We start from the raw sequence: 23,263 nt of genomic DNA on the forward strand, positions 1-23,263 counted from the left end.
AATACAAAAGTCATACATGACCAATTGTCCCTCTCTTAATCTTTTCAGTTTAATTTCAAGTATTTTCACATTCTACCTCTTAGTCAAATGCCTTGTCCTCTTGTCTATTATTTTCCTTGATATGGATAGAGTCTACTTATTTTATTTTTTAAATTTCTATGCTGCCCATCTCCCCTACAAGGTGACTCTGGACAGCTCACAAATGATAAAAACAAGTGAAAAATAGATAAAATATTAAAATGAACTGACATTAAAACGTTATTAAAAACCTGTCACTACGTTAATTGGTTTGTCAATTGAGCTTATATTCTGAGTTATACAGTAGAATTGTTTCTTATCTGACAATGATTTAATGCGCATGTCTCATAATACGTCACACATTCTTTACTTTCTTTCTGATCTTCCATTCTCCTGCCGAAGGAGGTGGGCAAAATAACTCTTGCCAAAATGTAAGATTTAGATAGCAAGATTTGTATTATTTTATTTTATATTAAAGTTGTTCATTAGATGTTCTCGGGTTTTTATTTTCTGCTTATTTGGAAATATGCTGCTTGGAAGGCCGACGATTCACACCTCGTTAATTAAAGGGGGGGAACTCCCTCCTTCACAAAACCACTAAAAGCACACCTAAAGATCCAAGAGACAGATGCAATGGGGATGAGATCTTCTTAAAGCCTTCCCTATTGCAAAGGTTACATACAATCCTACGTGGTAAGCAGGACTGGAGGTGAGCAGAATGTTCCCATTGGTGGAATACTGGCATTTATTTGACCAGTTTTTCCATCCAACCAAACAGAATGCTGACAGGATGTAGACTAAACTATTCCACTTCAAACCAGATCAGAATTGTTAAGGGAAAAGGTTTAACCTCACTCTACACTGCCAGCCTCCACGAAACCTAGGAAGTAAAATAATTCCATGATCTGTTCAATATCCTTTCTCAGCTGTTATATGTGACAAAATGTTAATATGGAGAAAACTACTGAGTCTTTACAACTTATTTTGAGTTACGTAATTCCACTTACCTTTTTAATAAACTTCTCTACAATTTGGACTACATGTTTGTAAAGCTGAAAGGAAAAATTAAATGTGTTTTATTTGGTTTTTATTTCATTCCATAAAATATATAGAAAAATACTATTTCATTTTTACAGATATAAATTGCAGAGCACTACAATTATAATTTTAATTATAATTAAAAGCAAGATGGAACCTTTTAGGAATCATGGAATTATTTAAACATCAGTTCAAATTTAACAAATCTTTTAAATTAAATTTTTAAAAGAGCTTTACACATACCATGAAGAATACATATTAAAAAGATGAATCCAAATATTCAAGGTTTGAAAAATAATGAAAATGAACAAACTCTTGCTTCACTTGTAAAAGAACATAATAAAATACTACAAATCTTATACTTTGCTATGATAGTCCAATTTTGCCTATGATAGAAAAATATTCTTTATTAAGTTACCTTAATAGCTTTAATGGCAGCTTTAGTGATGAGAATCATCTTTGCACGAGAAATTGGAGGCTTCATCTCCATCAATGAGAAGAGCTAAAAAAAATGTAACAAAATTAAAAATGCAATATTTCTAGATAAAGAACTTTGTTATTTACTACACTATGCAATCATTCTAAAATTATAAAACCATTTATTCTGATTTGGAATCTTAATATCTCGATAGACTGTTCTCTACTTTTATGAAAAGTTTATTACTTTGTAATACTATATATTACCACTCCATTATAAATATTTAACTCGTTAGGATAAAAGCATGTTCTATTTTAGAAATATGCCAAAATCAATTATATGGTCAAGAAAGTAGAGCAAAACTGCAAAGGAGCGTTGATTTTCAAGTTCCTCCTCAATAGCAGCAGATAAAATGACAGAAAACAAGGAAGCCTAAGAATTGTCAATACTCCCTTGCACCTACTAAAAAAAAAAGGAGACAGAACCAAATGTATGCAGATAGCACTTAAGGATTTCATTTCACGAGTTAAATGGACAAGATATTTAGAATCACTAGTTCCTCCTAAAAGTAACTACCTATAATAGAATAGTTACACAAAGGGCTAAAATGACCTTGTACCATCCTCAAAGATATACTGGTGCCATATACTGTTTCTTATTTTAAAAATTCTTTCATTATTGAGCTCAAATGAATTTTGAGTTAGAAAAAAAGAAAAAGAGCTAAAAACTGAACATTTATTTCATGCTACCCTTCGAATATCCCAGATACAGTACAAATAATACAATATAATACAAAATATTATTAATTTTAAAAAAACTTAAGATCTAGAGAGAAAAATCTAAGAGTGTTTAGCATATACTAATATTGAAGTCAAGGTAGAGGAAAACTGGTAGAAAAGTAAGTATCTTATTACAGCCCAAGACAAGCATATAAAAGGAAAATTACAAACATAACAAAACAATAAACAGCAAAATAACATGAAAGATACAATAAAATTTAAAATATACATGCAGACCTGTACTCATCAGACTATATATTATACTGATACCATTTATATACTACCAAACCAAGTCCAAAAACAAATTTTACTACATTGTAAAATAATGGCTGGATTTCCTCTTTCAGGAGAGGTAAAATCCCCCATAGGGTGATAACTGAAACCTACAAGGTATCCACATCGACAGCATTTCCATTTGCTAAGATTCACCCTGAACCTGTTCCATCCTATACAGTTCCTCAGAACTTCCAAGAGTAGGGTCATTTTCATCTACTACCCATAACTCACACCATATAACACACATACCATAGCTCAATAAAAATTTCAGGTTCTGGCTTCCTGAGGTTCTGTATGTTTTTAGTGCATACAAGATAAAGGGTCTGGTAATATTATGATTATGATATACACAACAATGTGAAATGACAAGTGCCACATCTTTAGCTGGTATTGGCTTTGATATGCATCAAGTTCTTCGCAAGAAGCTAAGATGTCATAATGTATCAGACTAGTTATATGTGTGATCCGAGCAGTGTAGACTTTTGTAATTGACAGACGTAAATTTTATCAATGTGCAAATTATCTACGTGCCATCTAAGGTTTTTTTTAGTATGGCACCCAGTAAGGGATAACCACTGGGACCACAGCGGCTGGTTTATGCCATATTCTTTCAAGTTCAATTTTCAGATCTTGATATTTTATGATCTTCTCCAATACTTTGTCTTACAGTCTATTATTACCTGATATTGCCACATCAATTATCCATAATTATCAAATTCTTCTTCTTTTCAATGACAGTTAAATTCAATGTGATATAAACCAAAACTTTTTGTATTCAGAAATATTTTAACCTGGTCATTTTCAACTACTTTTGCAACTATATTTTTCCACCAATTTTTCATTACTGGAACATGGCAATTTTTCTAAATGCTCCAGTGCATCATTTTGGCAACTGTGTTATATTATTTATAACCAGTTTCTATGATACTCTTGCACCAGCTTAATATATGATCTACTATTTCTTCTGCTTCTTTGCACAATCTGCACCTCAAATCATTTGGTAATTTTTCAAAGCCAGCATTGATTGCATTATTTCAAATAGCTTGAACAACCAAAATCATTTTTTTAAAATTTTCCAATTGTAAGTCATTGCCAAGTTTCATCTCTTTCCACTTTCCCTTCTTTTTTTTCAGAAATGGACCATGTAATATGGAGATTCTCAATCATCCAGGTGATGGTTGTCCCAAAGATGCTTTCCAAAAGGCAACTGGACTGAGGTTTTCTTTCTTTTGAAAACATTTTGCTTCTCATCCAGGAAGCTTCTTCAGTTCAGTTCAGAAGCGAAACATTTTGAAGGGGAAAAAAACCAAAAATGTCCAGATGCCTTTTGGAAAGCACCTTTGGAATGATCATGTATTGCTTTTCTTTGTCACTATTGTTTGTTTTTTTATTACATTTTTTGATTTTGTTTAATTTTGTCTGTAGCAATTTTCTCACTCTTTGGATGTATTCTTTACTAATTGCATTTTTAATTTATCCATAGTTAATGTTATCCAGTTTGGAGTCAGGTTGGCCGCCCTGAATTTCAGCCAATTGATACTGTTCTCCAGCTCCTCCTGCGACCATCAGCCCTGCATAAGTTGACCCTGGAGATGGGCTCCCCAACCGAACAGGCTGGGGTCTGAGGTTACTGTGGCCCGGCCAAGCTCCTTGCAAAGTGAGCATTTCATTACGGTTTGGCAAGTCCACCAAAGGAGTGACTGGTGTACTCTGAGGGGTATCTGTATCCTAGAGTTGGAATTGCTTCTGTGTTCTCTCTGATGGGGTAAAAGAAGCCACTGTAACGGTCGGGCGTGCAGACATGCCCATGGCATGACTGTGATGCAATAAATAATCTTCCCCAACAGATGGGAAAGGGTGATATGGGGCACTGCATTTGTCACTGCCACTAGGCACCGCCACAGACCCTAGTTGGGTCCATTGACGCTGTACCACGTCCATAAACAACTGAGGGGAAGGGACTATATCCTGTTTCGCTGGAGGTTCACTTTGGTCTTTTGGATCTTTGGGAGGTTCCGAAGAACTATTGGCACCCCCTATATTGGTAATAACCTTTGCTTTATGAAGCAGGGATTTGAAAAGGGCTTGTTTGAAAAGGCCAGTGAAGGCAGGTCTACCCTGAGCCAAACCCCCGTCCTCCGATAAGTCTTGATCAGCAATTTCATCCTCCCCCTCTAGGGAATCCTCACTAGGGCCTGAAGGCCTGGGATAATGAATCTCACTCAAGGATATCAGATCCTCCTGTTCCCTGAGAAGGTAACCTCTCATGGGGGGAACCATTCCCAATTGGCTGGGGTTGAGAAAGCTCCTATACTGCTTCAACCCCCTGGACAATGGCCTCCGAGATGTAATCTTGCAGCTCTTGGGTCAGACCTGAACCCTGAGTTTCTGCAGCACGGAGATCTGCTGCACTAGGAGAAAAAGATGCTGAATGCCCAGGTTCCTGTGGCAAATCATTGTAATCTTCCCCTGAAGTAGCTATGCAGGCAAAGAGTGTAAAGTCCTCCTCAAAACATGCAGGCTGGAACAACTGAGGATCAGTTAGGTTTTCAGGCAGAGAAATCTGGGTCTCATCAGCTTGCTGGGGTGAGGTGGCAGCCTTGTTAGGAAACTGCCCTCTGAGAGCCTTTTGGGGTTTTGCAAATTGCTTCTCAAGGCATCTAATGGCCTCCCTGTCCTCCGCCCCAACTTGCTTGATATAGCACCTTTAGAGGTGGAAGGCTTCTTGGAGCCAGTCTTGGCCTTCTTGAAGCCCTGTCTCCCCTGGTGGCTGGAGGATGCCTCAGACCTGGAAGATTTCCCTGTTTGGCGATCAGCCATCTTGCCAAGATCTATGAGAGTAGATTTAGAGGCCAACCTCACCACCTCTCTTACGATCGATTCTGCTGCTCTGGATATAGATGCTGAGGCTTGCAGAACGTGACTGAGATCTCGGACAGAGGCCCTGCAATTGAAGACCTCAGATGAGTGTCCTGTAGCTAAGAGCGAAGCCTGATGAAGACTTCAATTATCGCCACTGTGTGGACACTGCAATCTCCTGCCAAGGGTCTAGGGCATGCTCAGGCAATGGCAGCCCTGCCAACGGCCACCGCTTGATCTCTAAGCTGTTTGCTGCCCTCTCTGCTCCCTCATGGCAAAATGGCCACACTGCCAAAATGGCCACACTGCCAAAATGGTAATGATTCAAAATGGTGGCAGTGGATTAGCGACTTGGCACGAACTGAGGCTACCCCATGCTGCTCCAACAAGGCTCCTGGCTGCCCTACATTGTTCTAGTTAGGCTCTTGGCTCTACGGGCTGCAACTAGCAGCCAAAGGTATCATCACGCTGTTACCTCAATCCGCGATGACTGAAAGCAGAAGGAGCCTAGGAGGCGTGGCCAAGAAAATTCTAACTCAGTCATCGGGCAGACAGGCAGAAGTTAAACCCATGCTTTGGACTCTAAGGTCCAATTCCACTCTATCAACCATGTTAATGCTGCTATTAAGATTAATAAAAAGAAGTAAACAATTGCAGAAAAAACAATTGCTACCAACCAGCCTTCCATTGAGGCCCTGTATACAGCACAAGTCAGAAAGAGGGCTGTGAAAATAACTACAGACCCCTCACATCCTGGTCATAAATTGTTTCAACTTCTACCCTCAAAACGACGCTATAGGGCACTGTACACCAGAACAACTAGACACAAGGACAGTTTTTTCCCGAATGCCATCACTCTGCTAAAAAAACTAATTCCCACAACACTGTCATATTGCCTACTAAGATTGTATTACTATTCTTCTTCTCTTTCTTCCTAGTTCCTATCTCTTCCCACTTATGACTATAATGATGTTGCTTGTATCTTTAAAATTTATATTGTTTACTGCCACTTGGATTATATTTGGCTTGGAATCTGTCACCTGTTTTTCCAGGAAAACGTAGTCCCGGTTGTTGAATCTAAGTTTGAGCAATATTAACTTTATTTGTCTGTATGATTCTTGATCATTCCTTTTTCTAAGTGCTGTTAAAACACTGAACTTCAGATTCAATAGTTTTCCCCAACAATTTACATAAAGGTAAGCCAAATCCACTTTTCCTTATGGCCATTCTATTTTTATTGTTGACTCTACCATTTGGTGTTTTCTCTGCCAGCAGTGGTTAGTTCTTATGACTCCTGAAAGTTGGATGGAAGATTTTCATTCTAGTGTTCCTATGTAAGATTTTACTTGAATATACTGTTCTTTACTTTTATTAAAAATGTTGATGCCTTTTTAGTAAATTTGTTCAGCAATTAAACAATTCATAAAGCTCATAATTGGAATTTTTAATTTTATTGTTGAATTTACATGGTACCAATTCAGATACACAATGAACAATTCTACTTTTAAAACCATCTAATTTATTCCTACTGCTTAAAAGGCATTTATATTTCTAACTATCATGGTGTTTATAATTCTTCTTTTTCCTGGCCTTTTTCTGAACATGAGAGGCAAATAGCTCTTATATTGGTCATTTTCAGAATTGAAGTAATGATAAACAATGAAGTCAGTTCTTAGTTTTAGTCCAAACTATTTAATTTTTTATGGATTACAATTGACAAAACCCCAATTATTTGAGAGTATTCCTGTATATTTGCAATAGTGGTGAGTATCTGTAGCTCAGTTGTAGGATGAGGGTGAAGGACAGCCAGAATTCTCCAACCTCTAGGAATAGCAATAGCCCACAAATCCACAGCCACACTCCACCAGGAACTATCCAGAATCAAAATAAGATACAGAAGGATGAAAGAAACAGTGTACAAAATCAATTGTAACAATTGCAATCAATTATATGTGGACAAACATCACATCAATTAAAACCTGGATCCATGAACACAGGCAGGCAGTCAAATGCCACGATCAAAAATCCTTACTCTCTACCCACTGACATCAAACAGCACCTGTTTGATTGGAGCAGTACAAAAATCATCGGCTAAACTACACCCACCACGCTTGTGAGTTCATTGAACCCTGGTACTCCATAAGCAATTCCATCAATAGACACATTGACATACAACCAGCCTATGAACCCCTCAGGATCCAAATCAACCACACAAGCCAACCACACAAGCCAACCAGAGACAGCACCGACCCTCAACCAACCCAACCAACCCCCCTAACTAATTTAATACATTCAAATTCAATTTGAATACTCATTTAATTACTTTTTTATTCCATTCACTCTTTTACAGGTTCCTTCTTTAGCTCTTTTAACTACTTGAAAACTATTATTATTTCCATCAAAATTAGTCTGTATTTTCTCTACCACTTCACCAATCCTTTTTCTCTTTCACATTGAAAATAATTGAAAAAATGTTTTTTTCATATATGCACATTATTCAATATTCTTTGAGTTTTTGCAAAACATCTTATATGGATGTTTTCTTCCATAACCTCCTTGATTTTATCAAGCTACTAAAATCTTTTTTCATATCTCCCATTATTGCAACTCCCACATATTTCTATAACATAATTCTTTTTTATTTAGATTGGGGGTTGGTCTTTACCTGATACGCTCATTCTCTCTGAAGTGGAGACAGCAGCCAGACTGGGTTTGCTCTGTCCAGTAACCAATTGGACTGGGTCTACAATCTGTAATGTCAGCATGAACTGGTGGCTCCTCCCAGTTCTAGACAGAGACTGTAGACTCATGTGAGAATTGAGAAGGAAAAAAAAGAAATGCACTTTCTCCTAGGGAGAGGAAATGATGGTAAGTCTGTTAAGGGACATGAGCTTGTTGCAGCACTCTGCGACCAAAGGCTGCATTGGCTGAAGCACACTTGTCTAATTTGTAGTAGCATATGAAAGCCATAGGAGATGTCCATGTGGCCTCCTGGCAAACCTCCTCAATGCATGCCTGAGTAGACCATGTCACCGTGGTTGCCGCACTCCTGGTGACCATAATGTTTTGTGGAACCTGTAATGACTGAAGTGGCCTGACACATAGATTAGTTTATTGCGGGCTCTAATCCATTGACCCAGGCTTGAAAGTGAGGCCTTGGTCCCCAAAGATGTCTGAAAGAGACAAAGCAGCATTCAGAACATTGAAGCAAGGCAGTGTGGCTGATATAAATTCTAAGAGCCCTGCGTACATCAAGGGTGTGCCATTTGTATTCCAGCTGAAGTTGAGGAGTTGGGCAAAAGTCTGGTAATGTCAATTCTTGGGCCCTGTGAAACCTGCTGTTGATTTTTGGTATGTAGGCAGGATCCAAGCATAATGCAACCCTGTCAAGTGAAATATGCATAAATCGTGTCTTACTGACAGGGCCCCAAGGTCTGAAACACGCCCGGCCGATGTTATGGCCACCAGGAATAAAGTATTTAAAGATAACTATTTCAAAGACGTTGATCGTAATGGTTCAAATGGCTTTGAGGTAAGAGCCTCTAGAACCTTAGGCACGTCCCAAGGTCGGTACCTGTGGATGACAGCGGGTCAGAGGTTCGAGGCATACCGGAGGAATCTCCGCACCAGTGGTGAGCTGAAATATGTTCTGTAGAGGAACAGTCCAGAACAGAAGACAAGGCCGCCACTGTGTTTGGAGTAAGACCCTGATCCAGCCCCCTCTGTAAAAAGTCTAGTACTTGAAGGATGGAGGCCCTAAGAGGATTTATAGAGAGGGTAGAACACCAGGGCTCAAACGCCAGCCATTTGGCATTGTAAATACAGTTTGTTGAGTCTCTCCAAGAAGCCTGCATAGTTGCAATGACGTTGAGGGAAAGGTTGTCAGCGGTCAAGGCCTGCCACTCAATCGCCATTTGGTTAGTTGTAGCCACTGGGGGTCTGGGTGTTGGATCGACCCCTGGTGAAGGGCGATTTCCGACCACAGGATGCGCCATGGTGGAGATATCGACAGGGTCACGAGGTCAGCAAACCAAATGTCCCTAGGGAGGGTTACACATGTTAAGAGCACGTACAAACTTATGCCTGGTGAAGCGTCACCTCTGCCCTGTGCCCAGCCTGCAACACCCTATGCCCAAATGAAGCCTCTGCAGAGGCAAAGGAGTCCAGTTTGTAGTTCCTCATGAATGGTGAGGGGGAAGACCACGTAGCTGCCCTACATATCTCAGACAATGAGTCCTGAGTGGCCCAGGCCGTTGAGATGGCCGTGCTTCGTGTGGAATGTGCTGTAATAGAGCTCGGTGTTTGCAGACCCCGTGCTTGGTAGGCGGTAGCAATTGAGGTTCGTAACCACCTGCCTATGGTAGTGGATGTCACCTTGTTCCCCAGAGACCCCGACTGGAAGGAGACAAACAGGGCCTCAGATCTCCTGTTTGGCCGGGTTCTTCTAAGGTAAATCCTCAGAGCCCTCCTTACGTCTAGGGTGTGCCACTTCCTCTCTAACGGGTGAGAAGGGCAGAAATTGGGCAATATCAATTCCTGTGAGCGATGGATGCAAGAGCACACCTTGGGGATGAAGGAGGGGTCCAACCTTACCACCACCCTGTCCTAGTGGAACACGCAGAGATCTTCCCTGGCACACAGTGCCTGTAGTTCAGATATCCTCCTGGCGGAGGTTATGGCCACCAGAAAGGCCACCTTAAGGGTCAAAAATTTAAGCAAAGCCGTTCATAACGGTTAAAACGGAAAACCTGTCAGAGCGTCCAAAACCTTGTGCAAGTCCCAGGACGGGCACCTGTGTACTGTCGGTGGCTTTAGGTTGGATGCCTCCTTGAGGAATCGCCTGACCACAGGGTGTTAAGTCAATGCCTGAACCCTTCCCCACAGGAGTACCGATGAAATGGCCGAGACCTGTCTCCTAATTGTATTGGGGGCTAAACCTCTGTCCAGACCCACCTGGAGAAAGTCCAGAACCTGTGGAACAGTAGTCCAAACTGGATTGTGACCCCTGGAGGTGCATCATGTTGAGAAGGCCCGCCATGTAGCGCCATAAATGCGCTTTGTATGGTCTGCGGGCCCCCTGTATGGTCTGTATAACCCTAGGGGAGAAGTGGTCTTCCCTCAGGATGCTCCGCTCAAGCACCAAACGGTCAACTGGAGCCAGTGAGGGTCCGGGTGCTCCAGCGACCCCTGGCTAAGGGAGATCCTCTCCTGGGGGATCCTCCAGGGCCTGTCCACCGAGAGAGATTGGAGATCAGCAAACCACGGCCCCCGGGCCCAATGTGGGGCAATTAGCACCACCTCTGCCCCCTCCTGAAGGATTTTTTGTATGACCTTGGGAATCAGGGGCAAAGGTGGATAGGCCTAGACGAGTCCCTGGGCCCATGGGCATCGCAGGGCATCCACCCCCTCCGCCCCCCGTGTCTGGTACCTGGAGTAGAACCTCAGGAGCTGGGCGTTGAAAGGAGTGGTGAATAAGTCAACCTCCAGGCGTCCGAAGTGCTTTGCCACCTCCTCGAAGATTGCTGGCTGCAGTCTCCACTCCGAGTTGTCCACCTTGGCCCGGCTTAGCCAGTCGACTCTGATGTTGTCCACCCCCGCTGTATGTTCCGCAGTCAACGAAAGAAGGTTCCTTTCGGCCCCTTGCCCCCGTCTTTTGGCCTCCCGCCTGAGGGACTTCAATTTGGTCTCCCCTGTCTGCTTATGTGAGCCTTGGTGGTGATGTTGTCCGTGAGGACTAAAATATGATTGCCCCTGACCGAGTGGTGAAAATGTAACAGAGGCCAGGTGGACCGCCCTGAGCTCCAACCAGTTTATGTTGTGAGTCAGTTCCGCCTGGCTCTATTGTCCTTGCGCCATCTGAGCCTGCAGATGGGTGCCCCACCCCAACAGACTGGCGTCCGTTGTTACCGTCACCCAATCTGGAGTTCTGAAGACTTTGCCCTTGGTTATCGCCAGGGACATCCACCAGAGCAGTGAGCGGGGGACTTCTGCTGGAAGAAGGAATTTGGTCTGGGAGCAGCTCATGCGCCTTCGCTGGAAAGGCAAAAAGAACCATTGGAGGTCTCTGGTGTGGAAGCGAGCCTGAGGGACAATGCCGATGGTGGACACCATGGTGTCTAGCAGTTTAGTCAGAGTGGCTAGTGACACCCTATGCTCCCTGACTACCTGGGAGGCTAGCTGTCTGAGAGAGAGCTGTCTTTCTGATGACAGAGAAACCATGCCTGCTTCTGAATCTAGCATTTTGTTAATGGCCTGGTGTCTCTGACGTCCGCTGCAGGGAGTTGCTGCAATCCTGAAGGCAGAGCAGACAAGAAAGATTAAAAGGGAGAGGAGTGGCTGTAGCTGCTCTTAATGCCCAGGCCACTGCCTGAAAACTCATTATAGTGATGTCTGCTTCTTGACCTCAGGCTGTAGAGCCTCAAGTGCCCCGGCATATTATCAGAGGTGTGCAAGGCAGACACCAGAGCCTCAGCACTAGGTGGTAGAAACCCTGGGCTATATCCTTGTCATGCCATTAGAGGTGGGCACTGGGCCTGAAGTCGAAGATGCCCACTATCTATTAATCAGATTAGGAAGGATCTTTGGTGTGGGCACTGCCTCTGCAAATATAAGTAAGTATAATATTTATTGTCATTGTACTTAAATACAAAGAACTACCATTCCTGCTGCTATCACTGGTGGTTGCACAGTCGCCTCCTAGTCATGTTGGCAAATTTGGCTGAGGCCTTAGCTTTGAATAAGAGGTTTTTTAATAGAAAAAGCTGGAGACCAGAAAGGATGGAAGTGGCAGATGGCATACCGTCCTCCTCAGAGGTTTCCTCCCTAGTTAAGCCTTCCTTCGAATCCAAGCCTGAGCATCCTGTGACTGGACAGGAAAGACAGGGGAATCCCCTGCTTGGGTGTCAACTACCTCTGGCATACCCTGCCGCAGACCCTTGGCCCTAATGTCTGAAATTAGGTGTACACAAAGGGAAAACCTAGGTCAGAAGGAAATGGTATCACCATCCCTGCGAAGTTGAGACTAGGGCTGGTCACCATTTGTGGGATGTGCAGGGGAAGCTGCCACCCTTGGCCAGAGCCCCAAGCCCTGAAGCAGCGAAGGAGGTTCTCAGGTGGAGCTATCGGCCTCCGCCCTGTTCCAACAGTCAATTTAGGCCAATTAGTCTCTGCTGCGCTCGGCGCTCTTCAAAAAAAGACGGCGCAGGTGCTCGCGGCTGCTTTGACAGTCCCTGTTATTACCCAATTCTGTGAGGAGCTGCGGAGCGCTCCTGTGCAAGGGGAAGCCACGATAGACAACTAGTGGCATGGAGCATAAGCATAAACCCCTGGCTGAGGGAGATCCTCTCCTGGGGGATCCTCCAGGCCTGTCCACCAAGAGTGATTGGAGATCGGCAAACCAAGGCCTTCGGGGCCAGTGTGGGGCAATCAGTACCACCTCTACCCCTTCCCGCAAGATTTTTTGTATGACCCTGAATATCAGGGGCAAGGGTGGATAGGCATAGAGGAGCCCCCGGGGCCAAGGGCCGTGGAGAGCTTCTACCCCCTCCACCCCACTTTGTCTGGTACATGGAGTAAAACCTCAGGAGCTGGGCATTGAGAGGGGTTCCAAATAGGTCAACCTCTGGGCATCCGAAGCGCTCTGCTAGATCCTCGAAGATTGCTGGCTGCAGCTTCCACTCCGAATTGTCAACCTCGGTCCAGCTGAGCCAGTCAGCTCTGATGTTGTCCACTCCTGCTATATGTTCTGCCCTCAGCGAATGCTGCCTAAGGTCATAGGCTATCTAAGGTGCTTCTGCGTTTTCTCATAGTTGGACATCCAATTCTGAATTTGTGGTGGGTTCAGGCATGGGGCCAATTAGTCTCTCTGTCTGACCATTACGCCATGACTTTAAGGGTCCTATGATTCTATGACTAGGATTAGCTCAGAAAATTTCTTAAATGTATTATGAATTTTTGAGTTCAATTCACTTGTCGGCCACTAGGTTGCATTGCAAGACTTTGTAGATGCAGGCACAGTTCACATGTCAGCCACTAGAGTGCATTGCAAAACTTGTAGATGCAGATGCAGTTCACTGGTCAGCCACTAGAGTGCGTTGCAGGGCTTTGGAGATGCAGGTGCAGTTCATGTGTCAGCCACTAGAATGTGTTGCCAGACTTTGTAACTGCATGTGCAGTTCATGTGTTAGCCACTAGTGTGTTGCAGAGCTCTGGAAATGCAGGTGCAGTTCATGAGTTGGCCACTAGGGTACAATGCAATGCTTTGTAGATGCAGGCGCACATCACTTGTCGGCCACTAGGCATTGCAAGTGTTGGAGACTGGAGAAGCCTCTGCAGAGCTCGCTTACCTGTCTTTGATGAGAGTCCTCACTTAGTGCCCTGGGTCTCGCTCTGTGACCTGGGCTGCGCACCGCCTTAGCAGTTGCTGCGCAGGCTTTCTACCGCTGGGGGTTTCCTCAGCCTCTAGTAATTGATCAGGCAGCGTGGAGGCAATTTCGATCGTTTTTGCAGCAATTTAAAATTTTTCCTTTAAGTTTCTTCAGGATCTCAGGATGAACACAGCCGTGATTTACCTCAGAAGAACCAGGACGAACAGGAAGTCGGAAGCCCTATTTGTTTCCTTCCAGCCAGGGTCCCTAGGAAACAAGTTGACTTCCACCACGATAGGCAGGTGGTTAAGAACCTGTATTGCTTCTGCCAATCAGGCACGGGATCTGCAAACACCGAGCTCTATCACAGCGCATTCTACATGAAGCGCGGCCACTTTGGCAGCCTGGGCCGTGCAGGCCTCACTATCTGAGATCTAAGATCTCAGATCTGTAATTTGTGAGGAATTACAAGTTGGACTCCTTTGCTTCTGCGGAAGCCTCATTCGGACTCCTTTGCTTCTGCGGAAGCCTCATTCGGACGTAGGGTGTTGCAGGCTGTTCACAGGGCAGGGGACACGCCTCACTAGGCATAAGTTTGGGCTTATACTCAAATGTGTAACTCTCCCTAGGGACATGTAGGCTTTGGTACATCCCATCCTGGATACTCCTCCCCTCACTATGGAGAAAGGGCATTGGTACTTACCTGATACGCCTCTTCTCATAGTGTGGGAGGAGTATCCAGCCCCTCCCTGATATGGTTATGTTGCAAAATTGTTATGTTGTTTGTTTGTTTGTTCTGTCGAAGTAATAAATAAAGGTTTGAAACTAAAATAAAGTCTAGAGTGGATGACACAGCAAGTTGGATAGAGTTCTTCGCCGGTAACTGGGTGGAGCCTGGTGACCAAGGTGTGGCTAAAAGAGCTTATCTGACTCAGTCCAATCAAGAGAGGACAAGGTCAACCCATGCTGGATACTCCTCCCCCACTATGAGAAGAGGCGTATCAGGTAAGTACCAACGCCCTCTTCTGTGTAACCACTGTTTCAACAGTTCCACACCTACAAGTAGATGGTTTTGGCTGTCTGTCTTTATGTCTGGTGGAACTGATCAAAATGGATTGTTTTTCCTTGGTTTTGATCAGTATTTTCTGAAGGACTCTCCAAATAGTTTGTTGCCACTAAGTAACAGAAAACTAGAATTTACTTGGACTGGGTATCTCATATATTCCATTTTTTATCCACATATATCTCATCATCATCATTTTAGCCATTGTCTATCCACTGCAGGATGAAGACCTCTTCCATATGTTTCCAACCAATATGATACTGAGCTTTTTTTTTTGCCAATTGGGCCCACAATACTTGTTCATATCGATTCATCTTGTTTTAGGTCTCTTTTATGGATGTTCTTTATCAAGTGGGATTTAGTCTATGACTGCCTTAGTCCATCTGCCATCAGTCCTTCTTGCTATGTGATCAGTCCATCTCCATTTCAATTATTTTGCTCTCTTAGTCATATTGTATAATTTTTTTCTAATCCATGTGCAGATCTTTCTATCTTGTCTTACAATGCCGAGCATTAATCTATCTTTAGCTATTTTAAGAGTTATAGTTTTGGTTACTTTGCTAACAATTTGTTATCTTGATAATGAGTCTCTGGAAATCAGGTATAAGTTGTTTGGATAATATTCTATATGCTAAGACATACAGAGTGATGGCCCCAGATGCCTTATATGCTACTGATTTGGTGAAACATCTTCAAAATATTGTTGCATCAACAGGATTGACTATGACATCCCCATATTGTGAGATCAGGAACCCAGAGCTCCAAAAGTCCACAGAGTTATTCATAAGAGCTCTTAGTGAAGAAAATTATTTTGGTCTTGTATGTTCTAATGGCACAACTAATCTAGTTGACAATAGTTGTCGGGCACTGCAGTTAAAACATTGTGCATAATTTGGAGAGGAAGAGAAGAGAATATGAACTTTATGCTTTAATATTTGCTTCATTCCCTAATTTCACTTTAAATCAGATTTTAACATATAATATTAAAATATTATCTTTCCCACATAAGCTTGTACAGAGCAAGGAGACTGGTAGCACACATTTGCCTGAAGGTATGCAATAACTCTCCCAAATGGTTACCTCTACAACTTATGCAACATACTGTATACATAACACTCTATAAAATGGGGGCGGGGTGGTCAATATTGCAAACAAAAGCTTCTTATATTGATAATCACTGGAAAATGATAATAGAAACTGTCTTTCCTTGTACAGCAAGTCTCCTGGTTAAGAGTGCCCTGATTTAAGAACAACCCATGATTGAGAACAGGGTCTATTATAGAAAAAATTGAGTTAAATACACAATGATTCAAGTTAAGTACACAATGGTTCATTACACAGTATTATATAATAAAACTGTTCCAGGTTAGATACAAATTAGACCTAAGGACAGACTACTTGTACTACATTCTGATCTTCTAAACTCATACCATATTCACACAACAGTTACCTTTCCAGGTCTACAGGCAATGTCCTTGAATGAGTTGTATGTATCTTACATCTCAAGAATAGAGAACCATTAAGAACAGTGCTTGACACCAAATGATATAAACTATTTGGGATTTCCTTCCTTCTACACTTTCATTCTTGCAATCAAGCCTTGCAACTTTTTAATTGCACTAGACTGTACTATACTTACTGTATGCTTTTTTTACCTATAAAGAAAAAGCTAATGCACTTTATAAGAACCATAAGAATTTACAAATTAGACAAAATTGTGGATTTTTTTCTTTTCCATATTTCTTTTATTTTTAGTTCATGTCTCAGAACAGAAAGTAAAAATAAAATCCTCATGACTAGAGGCAGAAGGACATATAACCATTTTGTACTGAAACTAAAATTTATACTATAAGTTGGAAGGTACACTGTAAATCCTTGTGAATTACTTGAAGTACTGTCTTAATTTATATCAACTTATCCATATTTTAATATCTGGATCAGAGGGCTTTCTCTGTGACCTTTCTTTGAGGGCTTTTTAATTGTCAAAACAAGACAGAAAGCTCCTTCAATAAAGCTCTCACACTTACAGTACATCTTACCTAATGTTCTTCATGCCACACATTTGTAAGAAAGTCTCAAGACTTCTATTTTGAGTGAATATATTTTCAGTTCAAAATATTTCCACAACAGCTAGGCCAACATATTCTGTAGTTGAAAAAGCTGTTATAAACCACAGAGTAATATTCCTGAAATGGAGTCTTTCAAGTTTGGGATGTTTCAACTTCAAATTACTGTGATACTTTTAAATGATTTTATTACAGTGACTGCTTTGACTTTGTTAATTAGTGCTACAATTTTAATATTTTATATTTAATTTATAGATAAAACATAGTTGGACAGCTATTTCTCTTAAAATGTTTTAAATAATAAACCTAGAATGATTAAGGAGAAAATATTCAATTACACATTTTATTCGTGTATTAAATGTTTATGCCATTCAACTTACTGGTAAGTGACTGGCAGATATAATACATTTTAACTAAATGTATCTGAGAGCAACACTCATTCACTTTGAAAATTAACCACAAGGCTAACATTATTAAAAATAATTTTAACACAGTGACTTTAAGAAAAAATGTTACCATTTTTTAAAAAAAAATTAAAATTATTTAATGACTGTACTGTTATTGAAACAGCCAGCAGGAATGAACAGAACTACCGTTCTGTAGACAATAAAATTTATATTTGCTATATATCAATAAACATTTAAGAATTAAAAAGTTTGGGACTTTTTTCAAATTAAAACAAGGGGCATGTGTCACTTTGAATTGTGTTATAACACTAGGGACATGAAGAATATATATTCCTCATTCTGTATCTCTAGGAATGTGAAGGAAAGAAATAGAATCACAGGAAGAGCAAAATCTTGGAAGTCTATTCCAAACCCCTGCCTGCCCAGCATAGGAATCTTCCTCCCAATGAAAAAATCTACAAGTCTAGGGTCAGGCTGTTCCTCCATTGAGAAATGGAGGAAATCTCAAAGCACACACAGATATACTTTAATCTCCAGCTATTGAACTAGTATGAGAGTGGGAGCAGTGCAGCTTCTTCTGCTATAATTAGGATACATATATGCAACTGCTATACAGAAATAAGGAAAATTTCTTTTTTTTTGCTAGAAATCTCATTGAAATTAAATGTTATTTCTAAGGTAAGCAACTACTGTATGCAATAGTCAATGGTATCCATTTTGAAATGACAATATCCCTTATAATAATTTACCAGTATAGTGCCCAGCAACCTTCTTTAATCTTGTCTCATTTCACTCACATCATATATTGGACTACAGCACCTAGAAAGTTTTATTCCTCGTCAGATCTTACACAATCCTCTTTTAATACACTATGCCTTGGATATGTGCTTCAGACTCAAAATAGACAGAAATCATACACTGACCATGCTGCTAGGAGCTATAGATTAATACATTTGCAAGGCAACACTTAAGGGAAGGCAGTCCTAGAAAAAGTTTTTAATGTAGCAGAATTACATTTACTGACTCAAAATAAGTCAGCACTTTATCTTCTCAACCTTGGCAGTTTTTAAGATGTATGGACTTTAACTCCAGAATTTCCCAGTCAGCGTCCTAAAGCTGCCAAGGTTGAGAAAGACTGCTTTATAGCATTTTATCCAACCCTGAAAAGAGAATGGCATTCTGAATCTGCCATTCAAGTGTAGGAACTCTGAAAAGCATTTGAACTCTAGACAAATTGTATATAGATCTCTGTTATTCACCTAATTGAAAGATTAATTCTTTACGGATCCAAAAACCAAAGAGCCCACCACTTTGGAACAAATTATGTTTTAAATGCAGTTTTGTCATATGTAGATATGTTTATATCTATATTTAACCAGGAGGGATATACAGGTAGTCATATAGTGACCATTCAAAGTTACAAAAAAGTGATTTACAACTGGTCGGTGCACTTACAACCGTTGCAGCATGCCCGCAATCACATGATCAAAATTTCAGCACTTGGCAACCAGAATGCATTTACAACGGTTGCAGCATCCCAAGGTCATATGATCACCATTTGCAACTTTTAGTTTTTTTCCAAGCACAGTCCACAAGGGAAGCTGGATTTGCTTAAGCCACAAGATTCACATAACAGCTACAATGATTAACAATTGTGGCAGAAAAGGTCCTAAAATTGAATGTGATTCACTTAACAACCATCTTGCTTAATAACAGAAATTCTGATCTCAGTTATGGTAGTAAGTTAAGGATTACCAGTGATCCATTAGTTTAATTTACAATAATTTCTGTGAATTAATTTTATAGAGCTTTCTGTTCAATGAGTTAAAGCATGAAACTTCCATTGTACTTCCTGTTAAAGAAAACCTATATTCAGGTATGTAGCTAAACAAAACCCATACACATCCCCTGTAGTTCATACAGTTTTTAGGAGTACTTTTATGAATGTTAATTTGTGAATTACTGCAAAATCTCATGCAAAGTTTCAAAGAAATATATGACACTGTTTGAAATTCTATAATACTCTCTATAAAATAAGCTATTTGCTCAATACAGGTAATCCTCGACTTACAACTGTTTGTTTAATGACCATTTGAAGTTACAGCAACACTGAAAAAAGTGACTTACAACCATTTTTCACACTTATGATCCCTGCAGCAGCCCCATGGTCACATGATCAAAATTGAAATGCTTGGCAACTGGTTCATATTTATGACGGTTGCAGTGTCCCACAGTTATGGGATCACATTTTGCAACCTTCCGACAAGCAAAGTCAACAGGGAAGCCAGATTCACTTAACAACTGTGTTACTAACTTAAGAACTGCAGTGATTCACAATAAATGTGGCAAGAAAAGCGGTAAAGCAGGCCAAAATTCACTTAGCAGCATACATTTTGGGCTCAATTGTGGTCGTAAGTCGAGGATTACCTGTCTTAATTGCAATTGCCTCTTCATATTCACCACCTTGCTGTTAAAATAATCATCTTCCCTTACTCAATCTCCGCGCCAATTAGAGCACTTCTGTTTGTGTTATTCATCTCCCGTTTCCATAATATAAAAAGCGGGTGGGACTCGAGACTGGCTCAAGCATCTAAGCAACGTTTTGAAAGATCGAATACTAGGCGGTAAACGATTTTTTCCCCTGGTTTCACGCTGAGCTCTTCGTTACATCTGTACAGGAAAAAGGCCAAACACTTCCTCTTCGCTCCACCCCATCTCTCTCCTCAAACTGGCGCACATAGACACAATGGGAATGCCCACTCCGCCGACAGGAGGAGTGTGACCTAGCGCGCAGAGAGACGCGGAGCGGCGAACTTCTACTCCCTTTCTTTCGGGCTCTCCCCACCCCCGCCCCACCTTTTCTGGCTACACAGCTGACCTTAAGCAGCTCTGCAAAGTTTCCTCCGCAATTTAGACCACGGCAAACTAGGCCGTTTCTCTGAGGGCTAACAGGTTTCATAGGGCAGAGGGAATGAGCTTCACAGGCAACGGGAAGCCCTCAGAGGTAGGCCTCGGAGGTCTCGTGTCACCCGCTGCAGCTTGGCCTCACACATGCCGGGCCCAGGAGGGTGGGGGACACACCAAAGCCCCGATAATTCTTCCACTCAAGCCCGTCCCAACTGCTAACGCCTCCTCATAGTTCCAGTTAGGGGCCGTGCCAACAGCCGCCTCCTCCCATCCAAGAGGCCGAGCCCTGCCGCCGGGCCTGCCTGCCCTGCGCTCGGCCGCCGGACTCCATTCTCACCTCCTGGTTGAAGGCGTTCACTGCCTCCATGTTTGTCGGTCGGCGGCCTACGCTACCGCGCGCGAGGAACTGAAAGGTGATCGCCGAACGTCGTTTTCAGCAGCGTCCCGCCTTCAGGGCCTCGGCGCTAACATGTCCGTTTTGGCGGCAGCCCGCAGCGACTCGTTGGCGAAGTTTTCGCACAGACCGTCCCTCTCCCACTCTCTCCAGCGGAACGGCAAAGTGCACGCCGCGAACAGCACCCTGGGATAGCAAGGCCTCCAAGCCTCGCGCCACCCATCGGAGGAAGGAGACGGCCGGACAAAAACCATAGACACACGAGTGAGCGAGTGCGCAGGCGCGCAAGGAAACGCATGCGATTGAGCTTTCTTATTCCTCTTCTCGGTTTTGCTGGGCTACTTTCGAAAACTCTCTTAAGGGTACCCTGCCCTTGGTTAATGAACATTTTGATGACTTGTCTTCACGTCAAGACGAATAAATACGAATATCAATTAGCACTTAAATAATGCACACCGGTTAAAATAAAAAAGGCGATTTTTTTTTAAACATTCGGTACTTTTTCCATTCTTACAATTTAAAAACGACAGAACGAATGTTGTAATCCTGTGGACCGTTGGAAATGAACCCATTGCCGGTGGGGATAAGGTGTTTCAGGACAGGCTTTCTGGGTCTACCAATCCGAAAAATTACACATCTGCTGAATCACAGCCTCTACCCCAGTGGTTCTCAACCTGTGGGTCGGGACCCCTTTGGGGGTCGAATGACCCTTTCACAGAGGTTGCCTAAGACCACCGGAAAGCACATCTTTTCGATGGTCTTAGGAACCGAGACACCAATTTTATGGTTGGGGGGTCACCACAACTTGAGGAACTGTATTAAAGGGTCACAGCATTGGGAAGGTTGAGAACCATTGCTCTAACCCAGTGCTTCTCAATTATTTTCTGTCATGCCCCCCCTAGGAAGAAGAAAACATTTCGCGCCCCCCGCACAACTGTAAATAGTATCATTTGTCTATAAAATTGTTATAAGTACACCTCTGCATAACACTGTATCCTTATTAACATATAAGAGAATAAAAAAAGAAAGAAATGTGGATCAATTTACAACAAAGAATAGCTTTATTAACTGCAGCAGAAAAGATTTAAAGGAGCACAGGATTTAAAGGAACACAATATTAAAAAAAAACTTTAACCTGCAAAACAAAAATATATAAAATAATTTGAGCTGAGCCCCCCTTTACGGAGCCTCGCACCACCCCTGGGGGGCCCGCCCCACTATTTGAGAAGCAATGCTCTAACCGGAGGTTTTTCCAGGTAGAATGCTCTTCGTGAAACAGGTAGTCCTCAACTTACAACAGTTCACTTTGTTACAACAGCACTGGAAAAAGTGACTTTGATTACCATTTTTCACACTTAAGACAGTTGCAGCATCCCCATGGTGACGTGACTTACTCTAGGATGCTTGGGAACTGTCTCACATTTACGATGGTTGCGGGGTCCCAGGATCTTGGGATTGTTGTGGCCCACCAGCAGCCAACGGAGCTGGCAGCGGATTCAGACAGTGAGGAAGTTGGGGAGCAACATGGGCCAGTCCTGGAGTCTAAGGAAGGCTCTGATGAGTGCTCTTTGTCAGAGGCAGAAAGGGGGCCAGAGCCATATGCCAGTTATCAGCTGCCTTCAGAGTCAGACAACAGTGAGGTAGACAAACAGCTGGAGCCTGTTCCCAGTGTGCACACATGCAGAGTTGCCAAACGAAGGGAAAGCTAAAGAATGGGTGGACTTGGGAGTAAGACCACAGGTGGATGATGAATGGCCCCTCCCACGGGAAATAAAAGAAGAGCGAAAGGGGAGTGCAGTTTGTAGGAGACAATTAGTTCACTTAATTCGTTCGTGACCAATGTGCTTCAGGCTACTGTTGGAAAAAATGATCTGGGTTCAATTCAAGTGAAATCCAAAAGACACTGGAAATATGGAGGCTGCTTGGAAAGATGATTTAATGGAGGACAGGATCACATGGCTTGAGTTCCTGAACAGAAAATGGGGATCACATGCTTCCAGATGTTGGATGAAGAAGAAAGGAGAGAAAAAGGGGTTTGCTGAGAGTTCCTGAGTTTTTTGTACACTCTGTTCAGCCCCACCTTTCTGTTTCCTGTTCGTGTGTAAGAAATGTATTCTGATTGGTTGTCAGACTCCCAGGGATTGGGGGGGGGTGTCTTAGCTATCTTCATAGGTGTGTGTCTTTTGAGTCCCAAGCTTGGTTGAGCATTACTTCTTCCCAGATGCCCTGTGATGAGATGGGTAAAGGGCTAATACTATCATGCCCTAATCCCATTACCCTGCAGTTTGAGGGGGAGATCTTTGTTATGTAGAATAGACTGGCTCAGGCATTTTAATGGCCCATTGACAAAGGTGGGGGCTATTAAGAGTGAGTCTGTTTCCTACCTAAAAACATGTTTCTCCATTTCTTATCCAGGGAAATATAATATTCTGCCTTTTCAATATTTCCTAGGATATTTCATTTTTCTAGGAGAGGGGTGGGTGCTAACTTTCTACACTTCATTAGTCCCTTTGGTACAATAGTGATGTAATTCAAATAAAAGAAGAAGTTCTAATGTAGTAGAAATGCATTGGATTAATCAAATAACCATTATTTCCAAAGTAAATGATTTTTTCTTCTGTGATATTTTCTCCTTTGGGTCCAGTTTTCAAGAGTAGCTACAAACAGAGGAC

At 42.2% G+C, this 23,263-nt stretch overlaps 2 protein-coding genes across 4 annotated transcripts in view; one reads left to right on the forward strand and one right to left on the reverse strand.

Annotated features, from left to right (window-relative positions):
* Positions 1 to 21,056, reverse strand: part of SCAF4 (SR-related CTD associated factor 4) — a 74,023-nt gene extending 52,967 nt beyond the window's left edge. For 2 of the 3 annotated variants that reach the window (XM_081951288.1, XM_081951287.1), the window contains exons 1-3: positions 20,535 to 21,055; positions 1,475 to 1,558; positions 1,026 to 1,070 (exon numbers count right to left, since the gene is read on the reverse strand). In XM_081951288.1, coding sequence (XP_081807414.1) covers positions 1,026 to 1,070; positions 1,475 to 1,558; positions 20,535 to 20,564 — 159 coding nt within the window. In that variant the 5' untranslated portion in view covers positions 20,565 to 21,055. Of the gene's footprint in view, positions 1 to 1,025; positions 1,071 to 1,474; positions 1,559 to 20,534 lie in introns of all 3 variants that reach the window. The other variant, XM_081951289.1, reaches the window with a different exon arrangement.
* A 764-nt stretch (positions 21,057 to 21,820) lies between these two features.
* HUNK (hormonally up-regulated Neu-associated kinase) overlaps positions 21,821 to 23,263 on the forward strand; it is an 87,085-nt gene continuing 85,642 nt past the window's right edge. Inside the window, exon 1 of the mRNA XM_081951293.1 lies at positions 21,821 to 21,870. Within this exon, the coding sequence (XP_081807419.1) occupies positions 21,853 to 21,870 (18 nt within the window). The 5' untranslated portion in view covers positions 21,821 to 21,852. The remainder of the gene's footprint in view (positions 21,871 to 23,263) is intronic.

The sequence above is a fragment of the Natrix helvetica genome, assembly GCF_964273705.1.
Source record: "Natrix helvetica genome assembly, chromosome: 4".
NCBI lineage: Eukaryota > Metazoa > Chordata > Lepidosauria > Squamata > Natricidae > Natrix > Natrix helvetica.